Here is a 21603-nt window from a genome sequence, read left to right on the forward strand (position 1 = left end):
AGACCCCGAGCCAAACTCAACAAATTATTCGTGTCCAGAGTAACTGACACAGGAGGCACTATATGTTTAGCTTTTTGTTTGGCAGGAAAATTATGTAAAACAGACCCAGTAGCAGTAGCTTCCCCAGGGATGAGCAAAACATTTTAGCTAAGCAGGGAGAAATTCTCTGTCCCTTCCCCCATGACCAATAACAGTGCTCTCTTTTGCCCACTGAGAAGACCCCAACAGCTACAGAGGAAGTGGCTAACCCCAGTCCATGCTGGCTTTGTAGACAGCACCAATGGGATCCAAAGAAAAAGAAAAGTGGTTTGACGAACTAGCTTTGGCCACATTAGAGTCACTCACCTGCAGCTGAGGTAAATTACCAGCCTGCTTTGGTGGAAAAGGCTGCTTAATTTTTTTTTTATGTGGCTGGAAGAAGGTATTTGTTCCATAGACTGTTTAAAAGGACATAAAATTCACAAGACAGTCACAAGGAAAATATTTTTCCTTGCTTAAAAGTAGTTGTTTCGCACAAAAAGTCAGTTTAAATAAGTTTAAAAACAATGCGTAAAACTTTACCCCAAAGGGAACTTATCTGCCTGGAAATGGAACATTAGCCAACCACTGAACCTTGAAAACCTACAGAGCAGCTCTCTTATCGGTAGAAAGCAAGCTCTAAAAGGATAGGCGTCTGGCACATGGAAGGTGTCCTGAAGCTTCGAAAGCTGGCTGAATATAACCCATGCAGGATATAACCCATATAGCTTAGACTACTGGAGCAGTGATCAATGAGAACATCATTATTTGCTGTTTTATTAAGTTTACTTACACAACTGTACTTTTTTTCTGCTGAACCTTTATCTTATTCTAAACTGTTAAAAACAATGTAGTTTATACTTGTGTTACCACAGTCTTTAAAAGTACACTATTAACAGAGTGTAACATAGCTCTGCTTGTACTCCAACCACCCAGACTGTTAAATGCTACTTGTTAGCATTTATGTTTATTAAATTATCTGCTGGCAAGATACTCAGTCCAAGTTTGTCTCAGCTGGACTTTCATTCTGAGGTATAACTATCCTTCTGCATTTTTATTTAATATTCAGTTCAATTCTCATTCCTCATCAAACCTGAAAAAAGAATGCTTCTCTTGTGCTGAGTGGAATTGCCAGGTTGCCAAATAAAGGAATACATATCTTCTTATCTATTTTAGCAATTCTTACTACACTCACACACACTGTGGTATATGATTATCAGTCCAATGCTTTACTTTTCACACGGCTGTTAACACACTCATGCAACTGTACAGTGGAAGGATCAAGAGGACTGAAGTAGGTAAGACCATTCACTACTGTAAGGAAATTTGTGCAAAGAGCTGCTGAACAAGTTTTTTGTACTCCAAGATATGTGAAACAACATAAGTGATCTACTCAAGGCAGAAATAAGCCTGTGAGCATCACTAAAAGCAGATTATTTCATTTATAGCACAGAGTGAAGCAGGGAGGTTAAACAATAAATAAATAGGTATCACCATGACACAAAACACTTGTTAGGCACTAATTAGCAGTTGCAGTGGTGAGTTGTGACTGTAGCCAACATATACCAGACCTGCATCATATGCACACAGCATTGATTAAAATAACAGCAAACACTGAATAAAACACCAATGCAAATGAATGATTTGTATTGTACAATTTATTGTACAGGAAACTACAACTCAAGTGACCAAAGGTAAAAACAGGTTTCAAAGATTTAGAGATTGTCAATGATTAAAAAAAAATAAAAAACTAAATCAAGTACATAAATGTATCCTTGACAATTAAAGATAAGTGGGACTCTGGCATCTTTTCCTAGAATATGGTATCTGTTAACTGTCATTGGTGACTGTAGCATAGCATTACAGCATATATTTATAAATCAATTTCCTTTTAAACAAACTGCAATGATCATATGGTCCTAATTTGGATTAACATAGGCCAATTCACATACACATTTTACCAGATTTTACTTGAAAATGCATTTTATGGGGAATACGGTGACTGCTGAAACTGATGAATGGTGTTAGTACTTTGTGACCAAACCACATAAGGAAATGGAACTGAAGAGGCAACTCCAACTTCACCCTTGAAAAGAAAGAAAGAAAGAATGAAACTGTTAGATGATGCTTGTAATGGAGCAACCTTTTTTTTCCTTTTCATCTTCTACTTAACTCAGTCACAGTCATCCTTGATGTGCAGTCCTGTCAGTGGACATAAGACAGGAAGCCATTCTGAATGGGGTTGCAGCCCACTGTAGGACTGCAGGCTATATAAATGCATATATACATATTCATGTATATATGTTTATATACATACACACACACACACATATATATATTTATATAGACACACACACACACACACACACACACACACACACACACACACACACACACACACACACACACACACATTCACATGCTTGCACCACTATTAGGGGAAATGTGGAACCTTGCCACTTAATGCATGTCTGGGGAACATGTTAGGAAATAGATGGACACTGACAGAAGGAATCTCACATGGGAAATGAGAGAGCCCTTAACCATTACCTACTGGACCACTCACCAAGCCTTTTCCAATTCACACAGTTATCTGCAACAAAATTTCAAATCTGGATGCAATACTGACTCAGTGAATTTCTCCACAGCATGTCCAAGTGAATATGATTATGTCCAGATTATACTCCCACACTCCAGAATAACTAGATGCAGTACTACATGATCACCCTATAAATGATAGCAGTGACCTTGTGATACTGAATAGACAACTTTCTGATAGTAATTTATTTTTGGAGAAATACTTAAGCCAAGGATAATGTGGGTTCTCTTTAGAACAGGAAAAAGTAATATTTATTGTAGTTTCATTATGAGTTAAGTCACTGCAATTCATAAACATATTTTGGTAGCGCTGGCATAGCCCAAAAAACATCAGTCAGCTTTGAATCACAGGTATATGAATCACATAATAACAAAGGGTCTCTGTCTAAAACGTATTTGTGTAATATACAGCACAACTGTAAAATTTTCAGATCAGAGTTCTCTTTTGTTTAAAACTAATAACTACATATACAAACTAATCACATGGTAAAGGAGAACTAAAATACATCATACCATAATTTGAAAAGCTATCTGACAGTGCTCTTTACTGAAGGAAAGTACCACAGCTTATTTGCCTAGCCTTGTGCTGAACAATTACAATATATGGATGATTAAACAGTAATAACAGGAAATGTCAGTAAACACACTTAAAAATAGATGTGCAGCAACTTGTAACAGAGCAAACAGCATTAAGAAATCCTATCCAGTTAACATATACTCCTTGTATGAATAAATTATGAAGAAAAAGTCCCCCTACTGAAATATAAAAAATGTTGCAATGCACAAAATATTTACTTGGGTAGGCAAGGATTCCTTGGAAAGGATGTACTGATAATAATGTAAATTATGCAAAATGCAAATATGTAAGCTAATACTTGCTTCATCAGTTAATCTTTGACAGTGTCTTCAGCAGTGAGTAACAGCTGAGACTTGAAGCTTCAGCATATTTTTATGCATTCTCTTGTTCCTGCAATTCGTATGAGCAAGAGTGCTTGTGCATCATGTGCCAGGTCTATAAAGACTTCCAGTCCAGTGCTTCTTAGTTCTGGCCACCCCTGAAACTAAGTAGGAGTGCTTAGAAACATGTCATAAGACTTAGAAGAACATCCACCTACAAAGGCAAATATCACACATACAGTGATAGTGGCACTGTAATAAGTATCCTCTCAAGTTGGAAGGGTGGCCTAATGGTTAAGATGTTTGCCTTACAACCACAAGGTGCAGGGTTTGAGTCTCACATGGGATAATTGGTTAGGCTTAAAATGGTTCACAAGGGCAGTTAGCTTAGTACTAACCTATGAATTAGCTATGAAAAAAGGCTCATCTGTTACACTAATTACTAACATATCTTCTACATCTTCCTCAAAGGTGTCACTGTGTAACAGATAGGAAGTATCCCATGCAGTATACAGCAACCTCAAAGGGAGGCAGGAGCTGGCAAAGCCTAAAATACAAGGGTCTTATGAAGCCCAATTCCTGGGAAACTGAGATGCCAAAGGAGGACTGACTCCTGGAATCATAGTCAAAGCAGCACTGCTGTGTCAATGTAAAAACTAATTAGAAAGTTGCCACCACATAAAGATCCACAATGGACACATTCTTAAAAAGGATACTCAATGCAGCCAAACTACTACTGGAGTAGCCTTCAAGTGTACTGGCCAAAGGAAAGTATGTAGCCTGAAAGTAGAGAGAGAAGTATGCAGTTAGCAATCCATTTGGATAGGGTTTGGTTAGCTGTAGCTACACCATTCTTACCCGAAGCAAAGGAAATTACAAGATAGTCTATCTTACTGAACTTATTCACTCTCTTTAGCTAAAATTTGAGTTGGCAATACACGTCCAGAGTAGAAAAGGCTTTCTCCCCCAAGAAAGAAATTGGGGAGGGACAGTATAGGGACAGCTCTACAACTATTCTCTACTTAATAAGTGGGTTACTAATGAGGGATACATATTTTTTGCGCAAGGCTAAGCAAGGTTTCCTACCAAAAAATAGCTTATAAAATATATTCTGCATATTTAAGTAATAGTCACCAATAAGAGAAATGTATGAAAGATAAATACAAACTTCGCTGAAACAGCTAGTTTGAATGAAGGACAGTCAGTTCTGCTAATCTAACAACTATTGTCCCATGAAAGAGAAGAGTTTTAGTGACAGAAGATGCAGAACTCCACTGAAGAACTGCTTGACATGTCTGTGCTAGGTTCACAATTCTGGTCATCCCTACATACTATCTAAACCTGTATGAGAATGGTAAAAATATGTGTCCTGACCACAGGATAACAAAGACAGGGATCAAACAGACAAGCTGAAATAGGTGACAATTCCCAGAAAACTCAGAAAATGAGTCAGATAGGATGCTTGAACCTTTTTCAATTGGATGGGAGATAGGAAATTCACCCCGGGGATCATGTCAGTCACCCTGCTAGACAGGGGTCCAGGGGAAGTAAACACTGTGGGAAGAAATAGTCAGGGAATTGTTATGGCTAGGCTTGTATAGGCCCTAGGGCCAATAGCCTAGTACCAACCTATGAACCCACAGGATGCTTGAAACTTTTTCACTCACAAGACTACAATAAACAGTTTTAGTTGTCAGTAATTGCAGTCATCTAAGCAAGTAGATCTGGCTGGGTCAGTGGATTTAACTTAGTAGAAAATTCCCAAAGGCAGAACTGACTGCAATTCACCTGGGGAAAGACTATTTTGTATTACTCTGTGGTTAGACTCCTGTACTGTTTAGGAACTAATAGTCTGAAACTACACCCATGTCATCCACAAATGATAACAAAGATGTGTTTCAAGTCTTTTTTTTTTTTTATAGCAAGCACATAAAAAGAGGAAAGCATGGAAAGGTTCCCCACAACTGAAGAGAGGATGCATCTACTAACAACTCCCTGTCACTCTGCTGAACTGTGAAAAAGCATGGGAGATCCACATCCTGCTGTGCAGTGAAAAGGCCAATCTTCAGGATGCCTTACTCCTAGGCTGGAAGAAATCTTAATCAAGCAGGCTTCCCCTGCCCTTGTTCCAAGGACAGAACTGGTAATGCTACAAAAGAAACCCATCATTTGATTCACCTCATCAAGACTTGAAAGGCTGTGAGGATGACAGCCCACTGCCAGACCCCATATTGCCTCTTACATCTCGCCTACTTCACCCCCTGCTTGCTTGACCTGAATAGGATGGTGGGGGTATTAATTTCCTCTCCAGATTTTAAAGGATGAAAAAAACACCTTCATGTCTAGCAAGTTTATGTGTCACTCCCCCTCCAAGGAGTTCCATTAGACCTAAATCAGGAAGCAGTACAACTGGGCTCCCAAACAGCAAGTTATACATCTGTCATGAGAACCAGCAATAGGCTTGACTGTAATAAGAGTTGAAGATTAGTGACACAGTGAAACAGGTAGGAACAGCCAACCACTCCAGAACACTGTAGCAAGGATTTGACACAGACAGATGAAAGTCCATGATGGTGTGATGACTCTAAAATCACTGTCATCTGACTGAAGTTAACACATCTAAAGCTTGACCAAATGGACAATGAAGATGGTAGCTGCTAAGTGATCCACAAGGCATAGAAAGGCTCAGACTTCATGTACTCTCTATTTCCCCAGTTAATAAATATAATATTATTATTATACCCATTTGTTAACCAGGTATGCCAAATGGGCAAACAGTCACTTTTCAGAGTTGACCTGGGAGCAAAGTCCAGAAAAGTGATTTGCTTAAGGTCGCACAGAAGGCAAATGAGGGCTGAGAGAATAAAACTCTATACCACAGGGACTACAAATCACAACCTTAACCTCTGCAACAACTTCCTAACATGAAAACATGAAAACCATGACTGCTGTACCCTCTACTTATGCAGGAACAACACTGCCATGTTTGCAGTGACTTCCATGTCCTGAAAACATGAACAACTTGGGAGAGACAATTCTCAGAGTATCCCTTTACAGAGTCACTGGGTGCCAGTCACCCATCTATAGCAGCATGTAAATGCCATTTTTCTTCAAGGTCTCAATCACCATGGCCAGAATCATAGAAAGCAGAATGCCTTACATAAAACTGTGTTGAATCAGATGTAATGAAGGACTACAATATGTGGCAACCACACATTAATGTCCCAAAAGATGTTCTTCATGTCCCATCTCTCTAGAAAAGGAAGGAAAAGGAGGGACATGATACCAAGCACAGACACCATCCAGAGCTTGGGGTACCTGATGCGTCTCCTGAAACTACAGAGGTGTAGTTTTGAAATGCTTTTTGGAATGACAAAGAACTAGGAAAAAAAATCACTTTCTCCTTCTTTTGATGAAAGAAACATTTCTATGGCTCCTGTGAGATGAAGAGTGTGGGATTATACCATGAAGACTGTTTCATTTCCTGAAAAAGCCCTTGGAACATATGGCCTAAGAGCAGAGAATGTAGCGGTCTGAGACATCTAAGACCCAATGATCCTTGGAAATTTATTTATTTGTTCTTTGCTGACTGGGTTACCTCCCCAAACTGTAAGAACAAATATGCACACTAATGTTTTTATACTGTGATTCTCCTGAGCTGATGCTGGCTCACAATGAAAAGTATGTGGCATTTATATAGTGGCATTTCCTCTGCCTATAGTGAACATTACTTTATATATTCGTTTTGTTTGTAGGTAAATGGACTGGCTCAAAAGTGATCTTTTTTCAGCAACATTTTTGACAAGAAGAAAGATGCAAAGTAAAGTGATAATGTGCAAGTCATTTGACATTACTACACTAAAACGAGTTACAAAATGTTCATGTTTCAGTAAAAATGAAAATCAAATCATGACATATTTCAGTGAATTTTCACTATGAGTCAATGATTAATATCTAAATAAACATATAACTAAGGAAACACAACGGGTCAAAGCTTCATATATTCTAAACTAAAATAAAAGCATTTTTTGCAAGTGGAGCAACCCCCATCACACATGGAGGGGAGGTCTGTCTCCACACTCTCCTCACGTGTATATATTAAATTCACAGTTCCACAACTGGGGAGGAAAAAACCCCCCCAAAAACAAATAAAACCATGCTTCACTACCAGCACTATGAAAGAAATGGCACTGACAATAACTTTCATTGATAAACAACAATCAACAGGTTGCAGCTCATTCAGATGTGAACGACAAGCCATAACCTTGTCCACTTTTAACATTAGCATAGCTGTTTACTGAACGTAGACCATTAGGTTATTTGACACTTGGCTATTATTTCTTACATGTACATTGTATGTGAACTTTCAAGCTGGAGTAAAGCACATAGTTGCAGACTGAAGGCACAATTCTTAAACACTGTGCTCCAAGTTGTAGAGATGATATGCAGCTGTACTGTACACCAGAGCCCTACACAATTCACAAACAACTGGCATATGAAGGAATAAGACAGTTATACATATTCTTATCCCATCTTGTAGCCTAGTTCCATCAGAGCGCCTAGTATGAACCTATGAACCTAAATGCAAATCACCCCCAAAATAATGCACAATTTACAAACACTACACCACATGAGTGCAGAACATCACAGCTGAATTAAAATAAAAAATCCATGTGATGTAGACAACCCTACTATCAAAACCACACTGTTCCCAGCCACCACAAAGTGACACTGCCAAGTTCATGCCAATGCGAGTCCCTTATTAATAAAATATGGAAATGACCCCAGCTGTGCTGTCATGCCTAATGACCGAAAGTTTTTTATTAGTCAGATGTAGGCATGCTAGAACAGCACAGCAGGGAACATTTACTTAATAAGTGATATGCCTTATTAAGAATACTTAGTAAGGTATAACATACCCTATTATGTAGGTGCTCCTGGATGCACCATGTAGCACTGTCATGCTACACAGCTCTTCCCTCTTGTCTGAAGTAGAGATACACAAATACACCACTACGTAATATTATGCACTTGTACACCACTTACAGAAAGCGACAGCTGTCTCTATGCCCCTTTTCATTACCTTCATTCATGTCTATGAATCCTGGAAATGAACAGTGCTGCACTAAACACACTGTGCAGAATGCATTCATGCAACAGCGCACTATGCTCATGAATATCCCACCCCTTTATTGAGTGAGTTTTAAATGTTCTTGTGAAATCTATTACGGAAGAATTTTGTGAGATCATAGGAGAAAGTGATTTCAGTTTGCAGTTCTAAAGTGTGGAAAGGTTTGAAACGGTTTACTACGGGAAATGGAGTCAGAGGTTTTTATTTGACTTATGTTTGTAAACCTCATCAGAAGAGAAAATAGATGAGGTTATAATGCCTTTATTAAAGTTAGGATAATTTCTGTATATGGAACTGTTTAGTTCAAGATGTGACTGTTTTCACTTAGCTTTTTAAGTATTTTTGACAAGGTAATGGTTTTGGGTTCATTATTATTTAGTGATGATCTTTTGTCCAATGGGACAAAAGACCAAAACAAATCACTAAGGGGGTGGGGGAAAGTACAGTTGTGTACACCTACCATAAATGTAGATGTAAGAGTGTCTTCACTGTTGCAGTCATGACTGTAGGGTTCTCCCCTGCCGGCAGGCAGCCGGTCGGCGGCCAGAACAAAAAACAAAGGGGGGCTGGCTGTTCATGTTCAACGGCAAAGGTCCCATAACCTTTGCAAAATACCTATGTTCATCGTGTTTCACTGTTGCAGTGTCATGACTAGGGGGTAGAACCAAAGCCTGCCCTAGACTTAGAGTAGAGAGGTAGATTGTAGTTAGAAAAAAGTATGCACTTGAACTCAGTTCCTGTCTTGATGAAAAATAATATAAGGTCCACCATAAGCAAGAGCTGTTGAAAACTCTCCTCTCCTGTTAGAGGTTAGGGCTACCAGGATAGCTGTCTAAAAAAAAAAAAAAAAAATGTGAGAAGAGGCAGCAGGCTCAAGGCAAAGGTTAAACATAGTTGAGATTCCAAGCAGGAATGGAGGAGGAGATCTAGGGAGGGTCTGAGAAACTCTCATGAGAGCTGGGGAAAAAATGGAGGGGGGAGGTCTGTATTATAATGAGAGCAGAAATAGCAGAGGCATGTGGAAGAGAAAGAGAGAGAGAGAGACCCTTATGAGAGTCTGTCAAGTAAGTAAAATTAATTAAAAAGAAGTTAGAGAAGGAGAATCCTCCTGAGCCTGCATCCAGGAACAAAAAAATCTTTTTTCCTGCATAAGATCTGGCTTCTAAAATGACATCCATAACCTGCTTGGGCAGTAAAGAAGAAATCAAAGGCCCTGGATTAACCAGGCCGCCATGCTGAAGTTCTGACATGAGTGTAGATCCTGACCCCCTGATGTGGGACAGAAAACTGCCGAGGCCAATTTGAGCCAGCAAGATTATCATCTTGCTTTTGTCCTGTTTATCGCATATCCCGAGAGTTCCTCCAACTGAATGACAGAGGGCCCCCACATTCCAAGCTTCTCTGTGAAAGTCCTGGTGCAAAAAAGTTGATTTTGTTTCCCTGTAGAAACTGAGCTTGAAGATCCAGATTGCAGCTAGAGCTGTGTGTTCCATTAGATCATATAGTCTGCAAAAAGGGGGGGAAAATGAGATTTTAAATTGATATGCAGGTGCTTCTGATCCTTTGTCCAAAGGCTGCTGCAAACAATTGCCCTGAAAAATCCCCCCCAAGCATCATCCGGCATCTTGGGTCAGAAATCTGAGTGCAGGAGGGCAGCAGAAAGGTTTTTTTTTTGTTTGAAAGAAATTTGACCACCAAAGAAAAGAGGAAAGGACAGGAAGGGAGGAGGATCAGTATGTCTCTAAACTGTGGTAATGCTACCATTTTACTTTTTTTACACTGTTTGTCTTGTATTTGGTTGTGTATCTGCACGCGGATGCAGGACAGATAGTTGAGTTAGAGTTGCCAAGGTTCTGAAAGTTGAAAGCCAGCTGTATTTGTTTTTCGATGTCGAAATGCCCATCTGGGTGTGTGTTTAGAAGTGTGCACAGAAAAGGAGAATCCCAGGAACTTGGAGGCTCTTGTGTACAATTAGAGATGCTGAGTAAGACATCCTTGCTGTCTGCCTGAATTAGACAATTGTCCAGATAAGGGTAAATTGAATTTTGAGTCTTTCTGCAGTACTACTGGAGCCAGGCATTTGCATCTCTGGACAGCATTGGAAGTAGCTGCTGTAGGAGTAAGCATCTGAATTTTGGAATCTAGAAGAAAGGTGTTCAAGACCGACAGATCCAGAAATGGGTCTCCATGAGTTTTTTGCTTGGGACTAGAAAGAGCCTAAAAAAAAAAAAACCCAAGCCAAAAGAGCTTCCACTGGTTTAAGGCCTCTCCGCCCAAAGGACCAATTTTTGAGGCCAATTCCTGCTAAAATCTAGGTGGCTGTACTTGTAAAGAAATCTTTTAACTGTTTGCATGGATTTCCTTATCCTCCCATCTTTATCACCCTCTTCAGCTTTTGATCCAAACATCCAATAATTTAGCCTTTACTTGTTCAGGTAAATTTTTGTTTTTTAGCCCATGTGCATGCCTAACAGTGAAACCATGCTTCCCAACCTGTTCAGTGGCATGCAATAAGTCATGTAATTCCTTATCATCTGCACAAATGGAAAAAAAGGAGCTTTTTTTTTTTAAGACAGACAGTTTAAAGCCCTAATGGACAAAGTAGCAGAAGTACACCCTTTTTTCGCCCCATCTTCTAAGGATCGAGAACTTTTTTTTAGGAATGACCCTGAGAAATGGTTTCAGGGTAAACAGGAGGAATAGCCAGGGGCCTATGTTGGGGAAGAAGAAGAAAAATCTCAGTTCTTTCTTTGGATTCCTGAATACTCCTCCTTCCCAGTGGAAATGTTCCTCACTTGGCCTTTGTCTGGAGGGGGGTGAACCCTAATCATAGTAAGTAATTGGGAGCCGACTCAGAAGAGAGCTGTGTTTGAAGTGCTCCTCATGAGAGTCCGCTTCCCCGTCGGTTCTGAAATGGCCCGATGACAAAACCGACAACTAGCTACGTCGTGGTCAGGGGCTAGCAAATACAATTATTAACTTTTCTGACATCGGAGAGAGGAAAAAAAAAAAAAACGGGGTACTAGCTTTTGAGTGAGAAGAAAGTCTTCGGACCGAGTATATCAGAAAAATTCATCAGGAGTCAGCCGACCGGCACTTTGGAACTGCTATCACCGCGAACGGCAAGAAAGACTGAGGAAGATGGCTGGCTGGCTATCATATACACCTACCGCATGGTTGAACAGCCGGCGCCCCCCAGACTTTGGGATTCTGGGGTCGGGGAGGGCTGCAGGGGAGAACCCTACAGTCATGACTGCAACAGTGAAACACGATGAACATCCTCACCTTATATATACCAACTCCATGGATGTACAGCAGTAGAGAAAGGGCAACACCATATGTTCGCTGAAAGTGGCTTTAAGCAATAAAGCTGTTGAGCTGTTGTCAGTCGGATAAACAGGGTTCAGCAAGAACACATGTTCCCATGTTCTCGCTGTGTTGGAATAGGAACATTTGTGAAGAGAATAACTACAGCTATTTCCCAAATGTTTTGAGAAGTTGCTAGCATTTATGAGGTGTGGGCAGATCACTGACATGATGTGATACGCATGATAACATTTGGAGTATAAACTGTCAGAGCCTGGATGACCATGGGATTGTATTGGCTTGAGCTACTTGTTAACATTAGTGAAGCTAATGGGTTAAAAGAACAGAGAAAATGTTGGGGAGTTAATGTGTACAGTCTGGGGATATGATTTTCGTGTTCAGTTACTTTGTGGTTTGACATCTACTCTAACAAAGTGGGTTACCATCTCATCTGCATAAGTTTTGTGACTGTTGTGTTGGGGTGAGATGGGCGTAGCATGCTTCTTTGATAACTTGCCTGTAAAGTGGTTTTATTTTATTTAGAGAACTTATTTTTTTATTGTAGGTAGGCATTTTAGTTTTGCTTACTAATGTTTCACAAATGCTTCCAAAGTTAGAATACATATTCCATGCAGTTCTCATCACCACAATGAAGCCGGACTGGAAGCACTGCATTACCACTGCCTTCATGTGTACTAGTAAGAATGAAAAAATATTCCACTGCCTTCAACTCAATTAAACCAGTAAGTGAAAGGAATATAAACTGCTGACCCCTTCATTCAGAAGAAAATTACTTGCTGTGCATGTAAAATAAATGGCACTAGGGATTTTTTTCTGATGACAAAAGTTGATTTCCATCGGCACTGGTAGAGAAAGTACAGTTCTGTAAAATCTTACCATAACAGTAGATGTCATTCTCTTCACTGTTGCAGAATTCTTTACTAAAGGGATTCCCTGCCAAGGGTTGCCCAATGTCCAGCCAGTATGCAAACCGTTAGGATTTTATAGATGTCGTACGTCATGAGTATGCTCCCTGCTCACGGCGTAGGGCATAAAGTTGACGTATGGACGTACATACTACAGAACTGAATAGCCCCAGGAGGAACAGTCCTAGGAATTAGGAGGAACATGTATATCCAGATGGAGAAAAAAAGGAAAGGAAATTCCAGGCCAGGAAAAGAGCAGAGCAAAGGGGAGAGGAGGGAGAGAACAAATACTGCAACAGTGAAGAGAAAGACATCTACTGTTATGGTAAGATTTTACACAGCTGTATTATGTCCTTCCATATCACTGTTGCAGTATTTTTTTTACTAAAGGGAGGGTACAAAAGTTCAAGATGAAATTTAGAAGGAGGAAGGCCAAGAAGAGCCCTCAAGAAACCCACACAGGATAGTCCTGGCAAAGCCAGCTTTTGCTGTTGAAACAACATCCAGTTTATAATGATTAGTAAAGGTATGGGCAGAGGTCCAAGTGGCAGCCTCAAGGATGTGACTGGTATCCAGTCCTTTGAAAAAAGCACCAGAGGAAGCCACAGCCCTGGTAGAATGAGCCTTTAAAGAGGCAAAAAGGCTTTTCCCATGAAAGGAGTTAAAAAAAGAAATGGCCTTAGAGATCCACGAGGAAATGGTTTTCTGAGAAACAGCCAAACCTAGAGATCTGCAATGAAAGGAAATAAACAGCTCCTCAGACTTGCGAATGGCCTTGGTCTTATCTAAATAATATCTGAGCTGTCTATGCAAATCCAAGGCGTGAAGAGTCTTCAAACTAGCAGACTGCGGAGAAGGCAAAAAAGAAGGGCAAATTAATAGACTGATTAAGAGACAATTCATTAATTACCTTGGGCATAAAAGAAGAATTAATACAAAGAGACCTATGAAAAACTAAAAAAGGAGGAACAGCCATAAAAGCCTGGAGTTCTCTTAGCTGAAGTAAGGGCTAAAAGAAGAACAGTCTTCCATGTACAATGTGGTAAGAGAGTTGAAGCTGCAGGCTCAAAAGGAGCCTTTGTCAAATTTTCAAGTAAGAAATTAAGGTCCCAGGAAGGTGGAATAGGCTTCCTGGGAGGTCTGATATGAAGGACGGCATTAAGAAATTGCTTGACCTCAAACACAGAGGCCAGACAAGGAGTTAATGGCATACAAGCAGAAATACATGAGAGGTGATCCTTAACAGAAGAATATGCTAACCCAGCATGGAGCAATTCACACAAATAAGAGAGAACCAGAGGAATCTCCACAGAAGGTGGATCCTGGTTATGACCAAGACACCAAACAGAAAATCTCTTCCATTTGAACACATAGGATTTCCTGATTGTGGGTTTCCTGGCCTACTGAAGAACCCTAAACACGACTTCAGAAAAAAAGGTACCTAAATGAAATCAAAACCCAATCACCGACAATGTCAACTGAAGAGAGGACAAGTGACAATGGATAAAAGACCCCTTGTCTTATGTGAGTAAGCCCACACTGTGAGGTAACTTGCAGTGATTGCCCCTGGCTAGGTATAGTCTGAGCCAAAAGAAAGTCACCAACAAGATTTTGGGCTAGTTCTGCTCTATCTTGAGCAGGGTCGTTGGAATCAGAGGAAGGGGAGAGAAGGTGAAACATCCCCTTCCAAGAAAAAGATAGGGCGCCCACCTTCCAAGCCAGAGGACTTGAGACTCTGGTACAAAAAAAGAGGAAGTTGTCTGTTCAAAGGGGAGGTAAAGAGATCTACCTGAGGTATACTCCACTAATGGACAAAGCCCAGAGACACATTTCTGTGAAGCACCCATTTGTGAGCTTGTGCTTTAGACCTACTCAGAGAGTCTGCCACTATATTTTGCTCTGAAGAAATGTATATAGCTTGAAGACTCACTTGATAATGGACAGCTAGATCCCAAACTTGAAGAGCTAGTCTGCAAAGAAGGTAGGACAGTGTACCCCCTTACTTGTTGATGTACCACATCACTGTGGTATTGTCTGTGAAGATTTTCACAGGCCCTGGAAGAAATAGGGAATGAAAGGCCTGAAGGGCGAAAAAGAGAGCTCTCATCTCCTTGACACTGATGTGGTCTGATGTCTGATGAGGGGAGAAAGACCCTGGACCTTAAAAGAACCAAAAGAGACTCCCCACCCCATGTCTGAGGCATCTGAGAAAAGTTCCTGAGAAGGAACTAGGGGTTGAAAAGGAAGTCCCAGGTTGAGAGACAGCTGATAAATCCACCACTGAAGCTTGAGCTTGAGTCATGAAAGAAAAGGAACTATAAAACCTAGAGGATGACACTGTTGGAGCCATACTGACTTTAGGAACCATTGTAGCTTTGTCATATGATGCCTGGCTAGAAGTAGCATAGGAATAGTGAAGGCCATGAATCCTAGCACCCTGAGAAATTCCCTGGCTGTGACTGAAACATGAGGAAGAAGGGATTGAAAGCAAGGCAAGTAGAGAAACAGCCTTGGGAGGAGGCAGTGAAGCCATCATACGAATGGTTTGGAGATTGCAAATGAGAAACATATGACCCTGAGAAGAAATCAGGACTGATTTCTGGAAGTTTATTGTAAACCCCAAGCTTTTTAAGAGACAACCAGTATGGTGGAGGTGCTGAAGCAAGATCTTGGGAGAGGGAACCTAAAGAGGCAGGTCATCCAGATAAGGAAAGATCTGACCTGCAAAAAGCAGTCACAGGAACAAGGTATCTGGTGAAAACCCTTGGGGCACTAGAAAGGTGAAACCGCAAAGCAGAGAACTGAAAATGCAAGGAAGAAACAGAAAAACTTCCTGAAAAGGGGATGAATTGGGAGTTGAAGATAAGCATCCTTGAGATCCAGGAATACCAGGAAAGATGGAGGGGAGGGAGGAAACAGGGTGAAGGGATAACATCCAAAAGGAAGGGACCTTAACCTTAAGAAAGGTGTTGAGCTGAGACAGGTCCAGAATGGATCTCCAGGTGCCTTCCTTCCTGGGAACCAGAAACATTCTGGAATAAAACCCCTTCCTCTCCTAGGATGTGGGCATGGCTTGAATGGTGCACTGTGCCAAAAGTCCCTGAAGTAGTTCTGGGAAGAAAGGAAGCTGTTACTGAGGAGGTTGAAGGATACCCAGGAAAAGAGGAAGGGTTTTCCAAACCATGAAGCATCCCAGACAGATGATGGACAAAACCTAAGAGTCTTGAGTGATCCCTAACCAACTGTGAAGGGACAGGGAAAGACGAAGTGCTAAGGGAACCTGACTCAAGAAAAAGGGAAGCAAACAGTCAGATAAAACCTGGCTTATCTTGAAAAGGAGGTTTCTGAAAAGTAGGAGTCTGAGTAAACTTAGCAGGAGGAATATGCTTATAAGCTTTCTTACCTTTGGGAGGAGGGTGAGGCTGTCTGCAAACAAAGGAAGATTAAGATGGATTATTCCTCTGTAACTTAAGAACAGGAGACACAAAAATACGCTTCAATTCCAGCAAGACCTTACCTTTATCCTGAAGAGATTTAAAAAGAAGCTGCAGAACCAAACAAGTTCTTATTATCAAGAAGAGCATCCAACAGTTTAGCCTAAATATCATCAGGCAAAGGATGGAGAAGAAGCCAAGAGTAACCTCTCAAAACAGAACGAAAAGCAGCAGCTCCAGAGGAGGCATCAGCTCCATCATAACTACATTTAATAGAGTGGTGGGTTGGGTTTCTTGAGAAGTACAGCCCAGTAAAGAGTGGGCTGAGGTCTTCCCTTCAAAATCAGGAAAGTCAAAGACAGCCTGGGAAGCCTGAGAAAGAAGGGCTAAAACATACCTATTCATATGGGTCTGGGAATAGCCCGAAAGGCCAAGGTGGCATCAGTATATACTTTATTGCCCAATCATTCCATAGCTCTACTGTCCTTGTCTGTAGGAAGTAGTTTAGTAGAAGGCAAAAGTTTAGAAGGTTTGTCAGGAGAGACAGATACTACAGAAGGGTCAGCAGAAGGACATTTACAGAGGAACTTAAACTTAGTAGGCACCTTGTAAAACTCTATCACATTTCTTAGGGGCTGGAGGTTGAGAATCCGGGGCCATAGAGGCTGCTGAAATCATTTCTAGAAGGACAGCCAAAGACTGGAGGTACACCAGAGGGCTTAGGAGACTTCATCTGGAGGATCTCATAATACCTCTTTTGGATGTCAGAAACTTGAAAACGGTCCCATTTAAAATATTTCATCATACAAGAAATAGTATCCCCAAATGAGAGTTCTTCAAAGGGAAAGTCTGGACTAGCAGAATCTTAATTCACAAAGCCATAATCCAAGGGAGAAGGTATCTGAGAGGAATATGCCAAAGACTCTTCCCCGAAATCCAGTTCCTCTTCAGAGGAGTCCTGCTCTCTGGGCCTCTTGAGTGGGGTTGATGACCAAGGGGTAGCAGGCACAGAAACTTCTTGGGGAGGCTTTAAGGCCATCAATCCTTTAGATAACCCCTGGATAAAATGCTTCCCTTCACACTGGGGATCTTTAGTAGAAGGGGAAACATGCTTGTTTTTTTGCTTTTTCTTTTGAAAGACATCTGCTCTAAATGCCCTAGGAGGTTCAGACCCTTGCCTACATTCAACCAACGTAGTAGGAATCTCCTCCTGAACAAGTTTCTGCAGTATTTCCCTCGGTCCCTCTGAAATAATCAGCTGAGGCACCTCCTCAACATCTGGAGCGGGTGTTTGCAGAGCTTTGGGGACATGTGAGAAGTCAGATTCGTGCCAGCTTCCGAAAGGGTCATGGCAGAGAAATATGATATAACAACTGGGTGATTCCCTGGGGTTTCACCAGCCTTGAGAAAGATGACCGGTGGAGGTGGGACAACAGCTGAATGAGACCTGAGTTTCTTGGCCTTTTTCTTGGCAGGTGGCTGACCTTCGAGATGGGAAGATTCTGCGACTGCACCCTGAGCCAACAATTTAACACATTGGTTTTACAGGTAAATGGACAAGGAGAACAGACTACGTAGGGTCTTAAGTACAAATGTTTGACAGACAGAACACTGTGTATGATCATGAGAAGCACCCAAACAGAAAAGACACTGCTTGTGATGATCTTTATGGAGAATCTGCCTCCCACACTGACATTTTCCCTTTCTGGATGAGATGTAAACTCACAAAACTAAAAAGAATAAAAGATAAGAAGAAACCCTAAGGGAGAACTTATCTGAAATACTGCTCAGTAACCAGCACAGAAGAAGGAGCATTTATACTGATGATCAATGATGGCTTCGGACTGGAGGCAAAGAAGTTCTGAGGTATGTACATCCGTATGTTACCTTTATGCTCTATGCCTTGAGCAGGGAGCATACACGTGACGTACTACATCTATAAAATCCTAAGGCTTCGGCATACTGGCTGGACATTGGGCTACCTTGTCAGGAAATCCCTTTAGTAAAGAATACCACAACAATGATGTGAAAGGACATCTGAAGTTATGTACTTAGCATAATTTTGGATCCTTTCATCTTAGACCATCCAATATGACTGTTAGGTACTGAGATGTCAGATGTGAAATTGGCTATGCTAGTGCTCCAAGCTGCAAGTAAGTGCCTTTAAGATCTTCCCCTCCCATAATCTACTAGGTCTCAAATTCTCCTCAGATTGAGTTTGCTGGTTAATAAAGGAAGGTCATGACTGACAGAGGGGAAAAAAGAGAAATGGGCAGAAGATCTTCTGGATGGTCTTGCCAGGTCCTCAAAAGATGACAATTTGGAAGGGGATTGAGGAATGGATGTTGAATCAAATAGGATGAAAGGATCCAGCATTATGGTAAGACTAGCTTTTGCATTACATTCACCCTTTCCATCAGCTGCAACTGATGAGACAAAATCACAAGCTACAGATAATCCTAGGTAGCATCCTAACAGGATTTCTTTCAGGAGTACTGCACCAAAGGAAGCCCTAAAACTGAACAATATATCCAGTTTATAGTGTTTAGCAAAGGTGTGCAGCATTGACCAGACTGCTGCAGCACACATTTTGTCCACAGATTAATTCTTGAAAAAGGCTGTGGAAGTAACTAGTGACCTTGCAGAATAAGCTTTTGGTTGGAAATTATTTGTTTTGCAAATATTAGACAAATGAAATACAATGATATTAGATAAATATTAGACAAATGAAATACAATCAGATATCCACCTGGAAAGGGTGACATTTAACACTTTTTTCTCCATGTTCTCCATGTTTGTTCTGAGCTAAGGGTATTAACAATTGCTTGTCTCTTCTGAATTGTTTTTTCCTGTGAAGGTAGAATCTCAACTGCCTATGCACATCCAAGATCTGAAGAACACACTTGTCACAATTAGAATGACTGGGGAAGAAGACCGGAAGAAATATGGTATGATTCAGATTCTTTTCTTAACCACTCATTGCAGAGAAAGGAAGTCTTAAGTTCATAGGGAAACTCTGTCTTCATGTAAAATGAGGTATAGAGGTTATGAAGATAAGATTTGTAACTCTGATACATTTCTGGCCGACATTACTACCAGCAAAAAATTAGTTTTCCGTATGAGGAATTCTGGCTGTGCTGAAGAGGCTGGCTCAAAAGAAAGTTTGGTCAAGGTTTCTAAAACAAAGCTGTGCTCCCAAGGTGGAGCCAGATCCTTTACAGAAGGTAAAGAAGCAAAGTTTCTTTCAGAAAGGCTTTACAGAACATTGGAGAAGCAATGGGATGGGAGTTGAAATGAAAATGTGATATAGAAGCTAGGTGAACATCAATTGTGAGTAACCAGATCATCCATCATACATCTACAAAAGAAACTGTACAGGAACAGAAGGAAAAAAGGGATCAATGCCTTGATTAGTTTATACAGAAAAAAGTTTCCCTTTGCTTTTGTATACTCTGTGAATGGAATGCTTCTGAAATGCAGAAATGATGTGAAGAACATTCTTGAATAAGACAAGGTGGTTATTCATTTAGAGAACTGAAAAAAAAAAGTATTACTTTCAGGTTGAGTATGTCTACATAAGGCTGACTGGATGGTGTGATAGAAGATCCTGACAGGGATCTAGACGCAATGGGTGCTTCATCAAGTGAGGTCTGAACATGCTTGAAGTCAGGAATAACTCTAAAAATGGCATTACTTATCTCATTCACATTTCTTTTTTATTATTTATACTTTTGCAATCAGATTAACTCACTGAATGTCTGACCCATTAATGATGTGGCAGTATAATGAGGTCAAATGAGTTACTTCAGGACACAGATTGTGGGGACTGAACTTGTGGGAAAAGACAATGTGACTGCAACCTGCTAAAGTACTTCTGTCACTGATGGCTTTACCCTGTGCTTGACATCTTCTTACCCCATTTTCATTTGCACATGGTAATCCCAAGTGGAAGGGAAGATAAGTTTTGAAAAGGCTGTTTAATGCTAAACAGTCAGATAATGAAATACAGAGTAAAGAATTACCATTCATTGCTGTTGAGCAAATAGTACATCACCTTAGGATGTTTACAGAATAGTACTGTAGTGAAACTAGGCAGTATCAACAAGGAAAAGCCACAAACATGTATATGTAGTCACTGTAGAATGGTGGAGGGAGCATTGTCATTTCAAATACTGTGGACATGGGGGAATGAATGTACAGCTCTGGATGGCAACCATCTATTAGTGTCGCAAACTGTGATGTTATCAGGTATTGCCATCTGTGCCAGGGAGAGAAGGGCAGTAAATATGTATATATGCCAGCATAGCTAGCTGGAATTTTGTAAAGAATTTTATGTTATTTGACTATCACACTGATTGTACAGATGTTTGAGTCAAAAATGTATTTGTAACGTTAATTGTGCTAAAAATGCATCAACACTAGGTCCTGCTGGACAGAAATAATGTATGCATGCATATTAGGTTGTATTGTTGTTACTGGTCAAATGTGTATGTTTTATCAGAGGACTCTGGAAGGGTGGAAATTTTGAAATTGTGTTATAGATTTCAGATGCTGCCACAGATCTTAAGAAAAGCTCTGTGTGTGCATTGTACCAGAGTCAGATGATCAGAGGTGATGTCATCCTCTAACCAGCATCTAGTTTCTTTGGAACCCTTACAGCAGCACTTTAGAATTTGACAGGAAATATTTCTGGCAGGATATATATCTCACAAATCCACAGACATCATTTGGCTTTTGCTGTGGTAAGACACTGAGCACACATTAGCTTGCATTGCTTTAGTAAGTAGTCAGGAAACAGTAATTCTTTAGTTAGTCAGGGACATTTACCGAGAATAGTTTAATGTTGGTTTTCTGCATTTGTGAGAAACTATTCAACTGTATTTTTTTATATATCTGTGGTTGAAACTCTGTTATTTATTGTATTCAGTATTCTCCTGTTTTCTGTTTTATTATTTATCATTAAATATTTTAATGCCTTTCATTGTGGCTGATCCTTTAGAGAATACTTTTAAGATCTTGAGAGTACTTCCACTTGTTTTAGTGACACTGTGGCTGTTCCTGAAAGCCTTGCTGCTTTGGTTACAAACTACCATTTGTAATAATGCTAACTTTACACAGTATAATTCAATACCCTTTGTAAGAGGGTTAGAGCAGCTGAGTGGTGGCAGCGTGAATACCTCAGAGTCTGGGCAAAAAGGGGCACAGCTAGTAAAGCTGTGCCAGCTTTTCACAGGTGTGTGTGTGTGTGTGTGTGTGTGTGTGTGTGTGTGTGTGTGTGTGTGTGTGTGAGAGA

At 40.5% G+C, this 21603-nt stretch overlaps 1 protein-coding gene across 2 annotated transcripts in view; it reads right to left on the reverse strand.

Moving 5' to 3' along the window:
• Positions 1-1658: 1658 nt before the first annotated feature.
• Positions 1659-21603, reverse strand: part of LOC122788853 (N(4)-(Beta-N-acetylglucosaminyl)-L-asparaginase-like) — an 802551-nt gene continuing 782606 nt past the window's right edge. For both annotated transcript variants that reach the window (XM_044055760.1, XM_044055752.1), the window contains one exon: positions 1659-2104. In XM_044055760.1, coding sequence (XP_043911695.1) covers positions 2003-2104 — 102 coding nt within the window. In that variant the 3' untranslated portion in view covers positions 1659-2002. The remainder of the gene's footprint in view (positions 2105-21603) is intronic.

Source organism: Protopterus annectens, chromosome 1.part2, assembly GCF_019279795.1.
Source record: "Protopterus annectens isolate FY-2018-M chromosome 1.part2, PAN1.0, whole genome shotgun sequence".
NCBI classification, from domain to species: Eukaryota; Metazoa; Chordata; order Ceratodontiformes; family Protopteridae; genus Protopterus; species Protopterus annectens.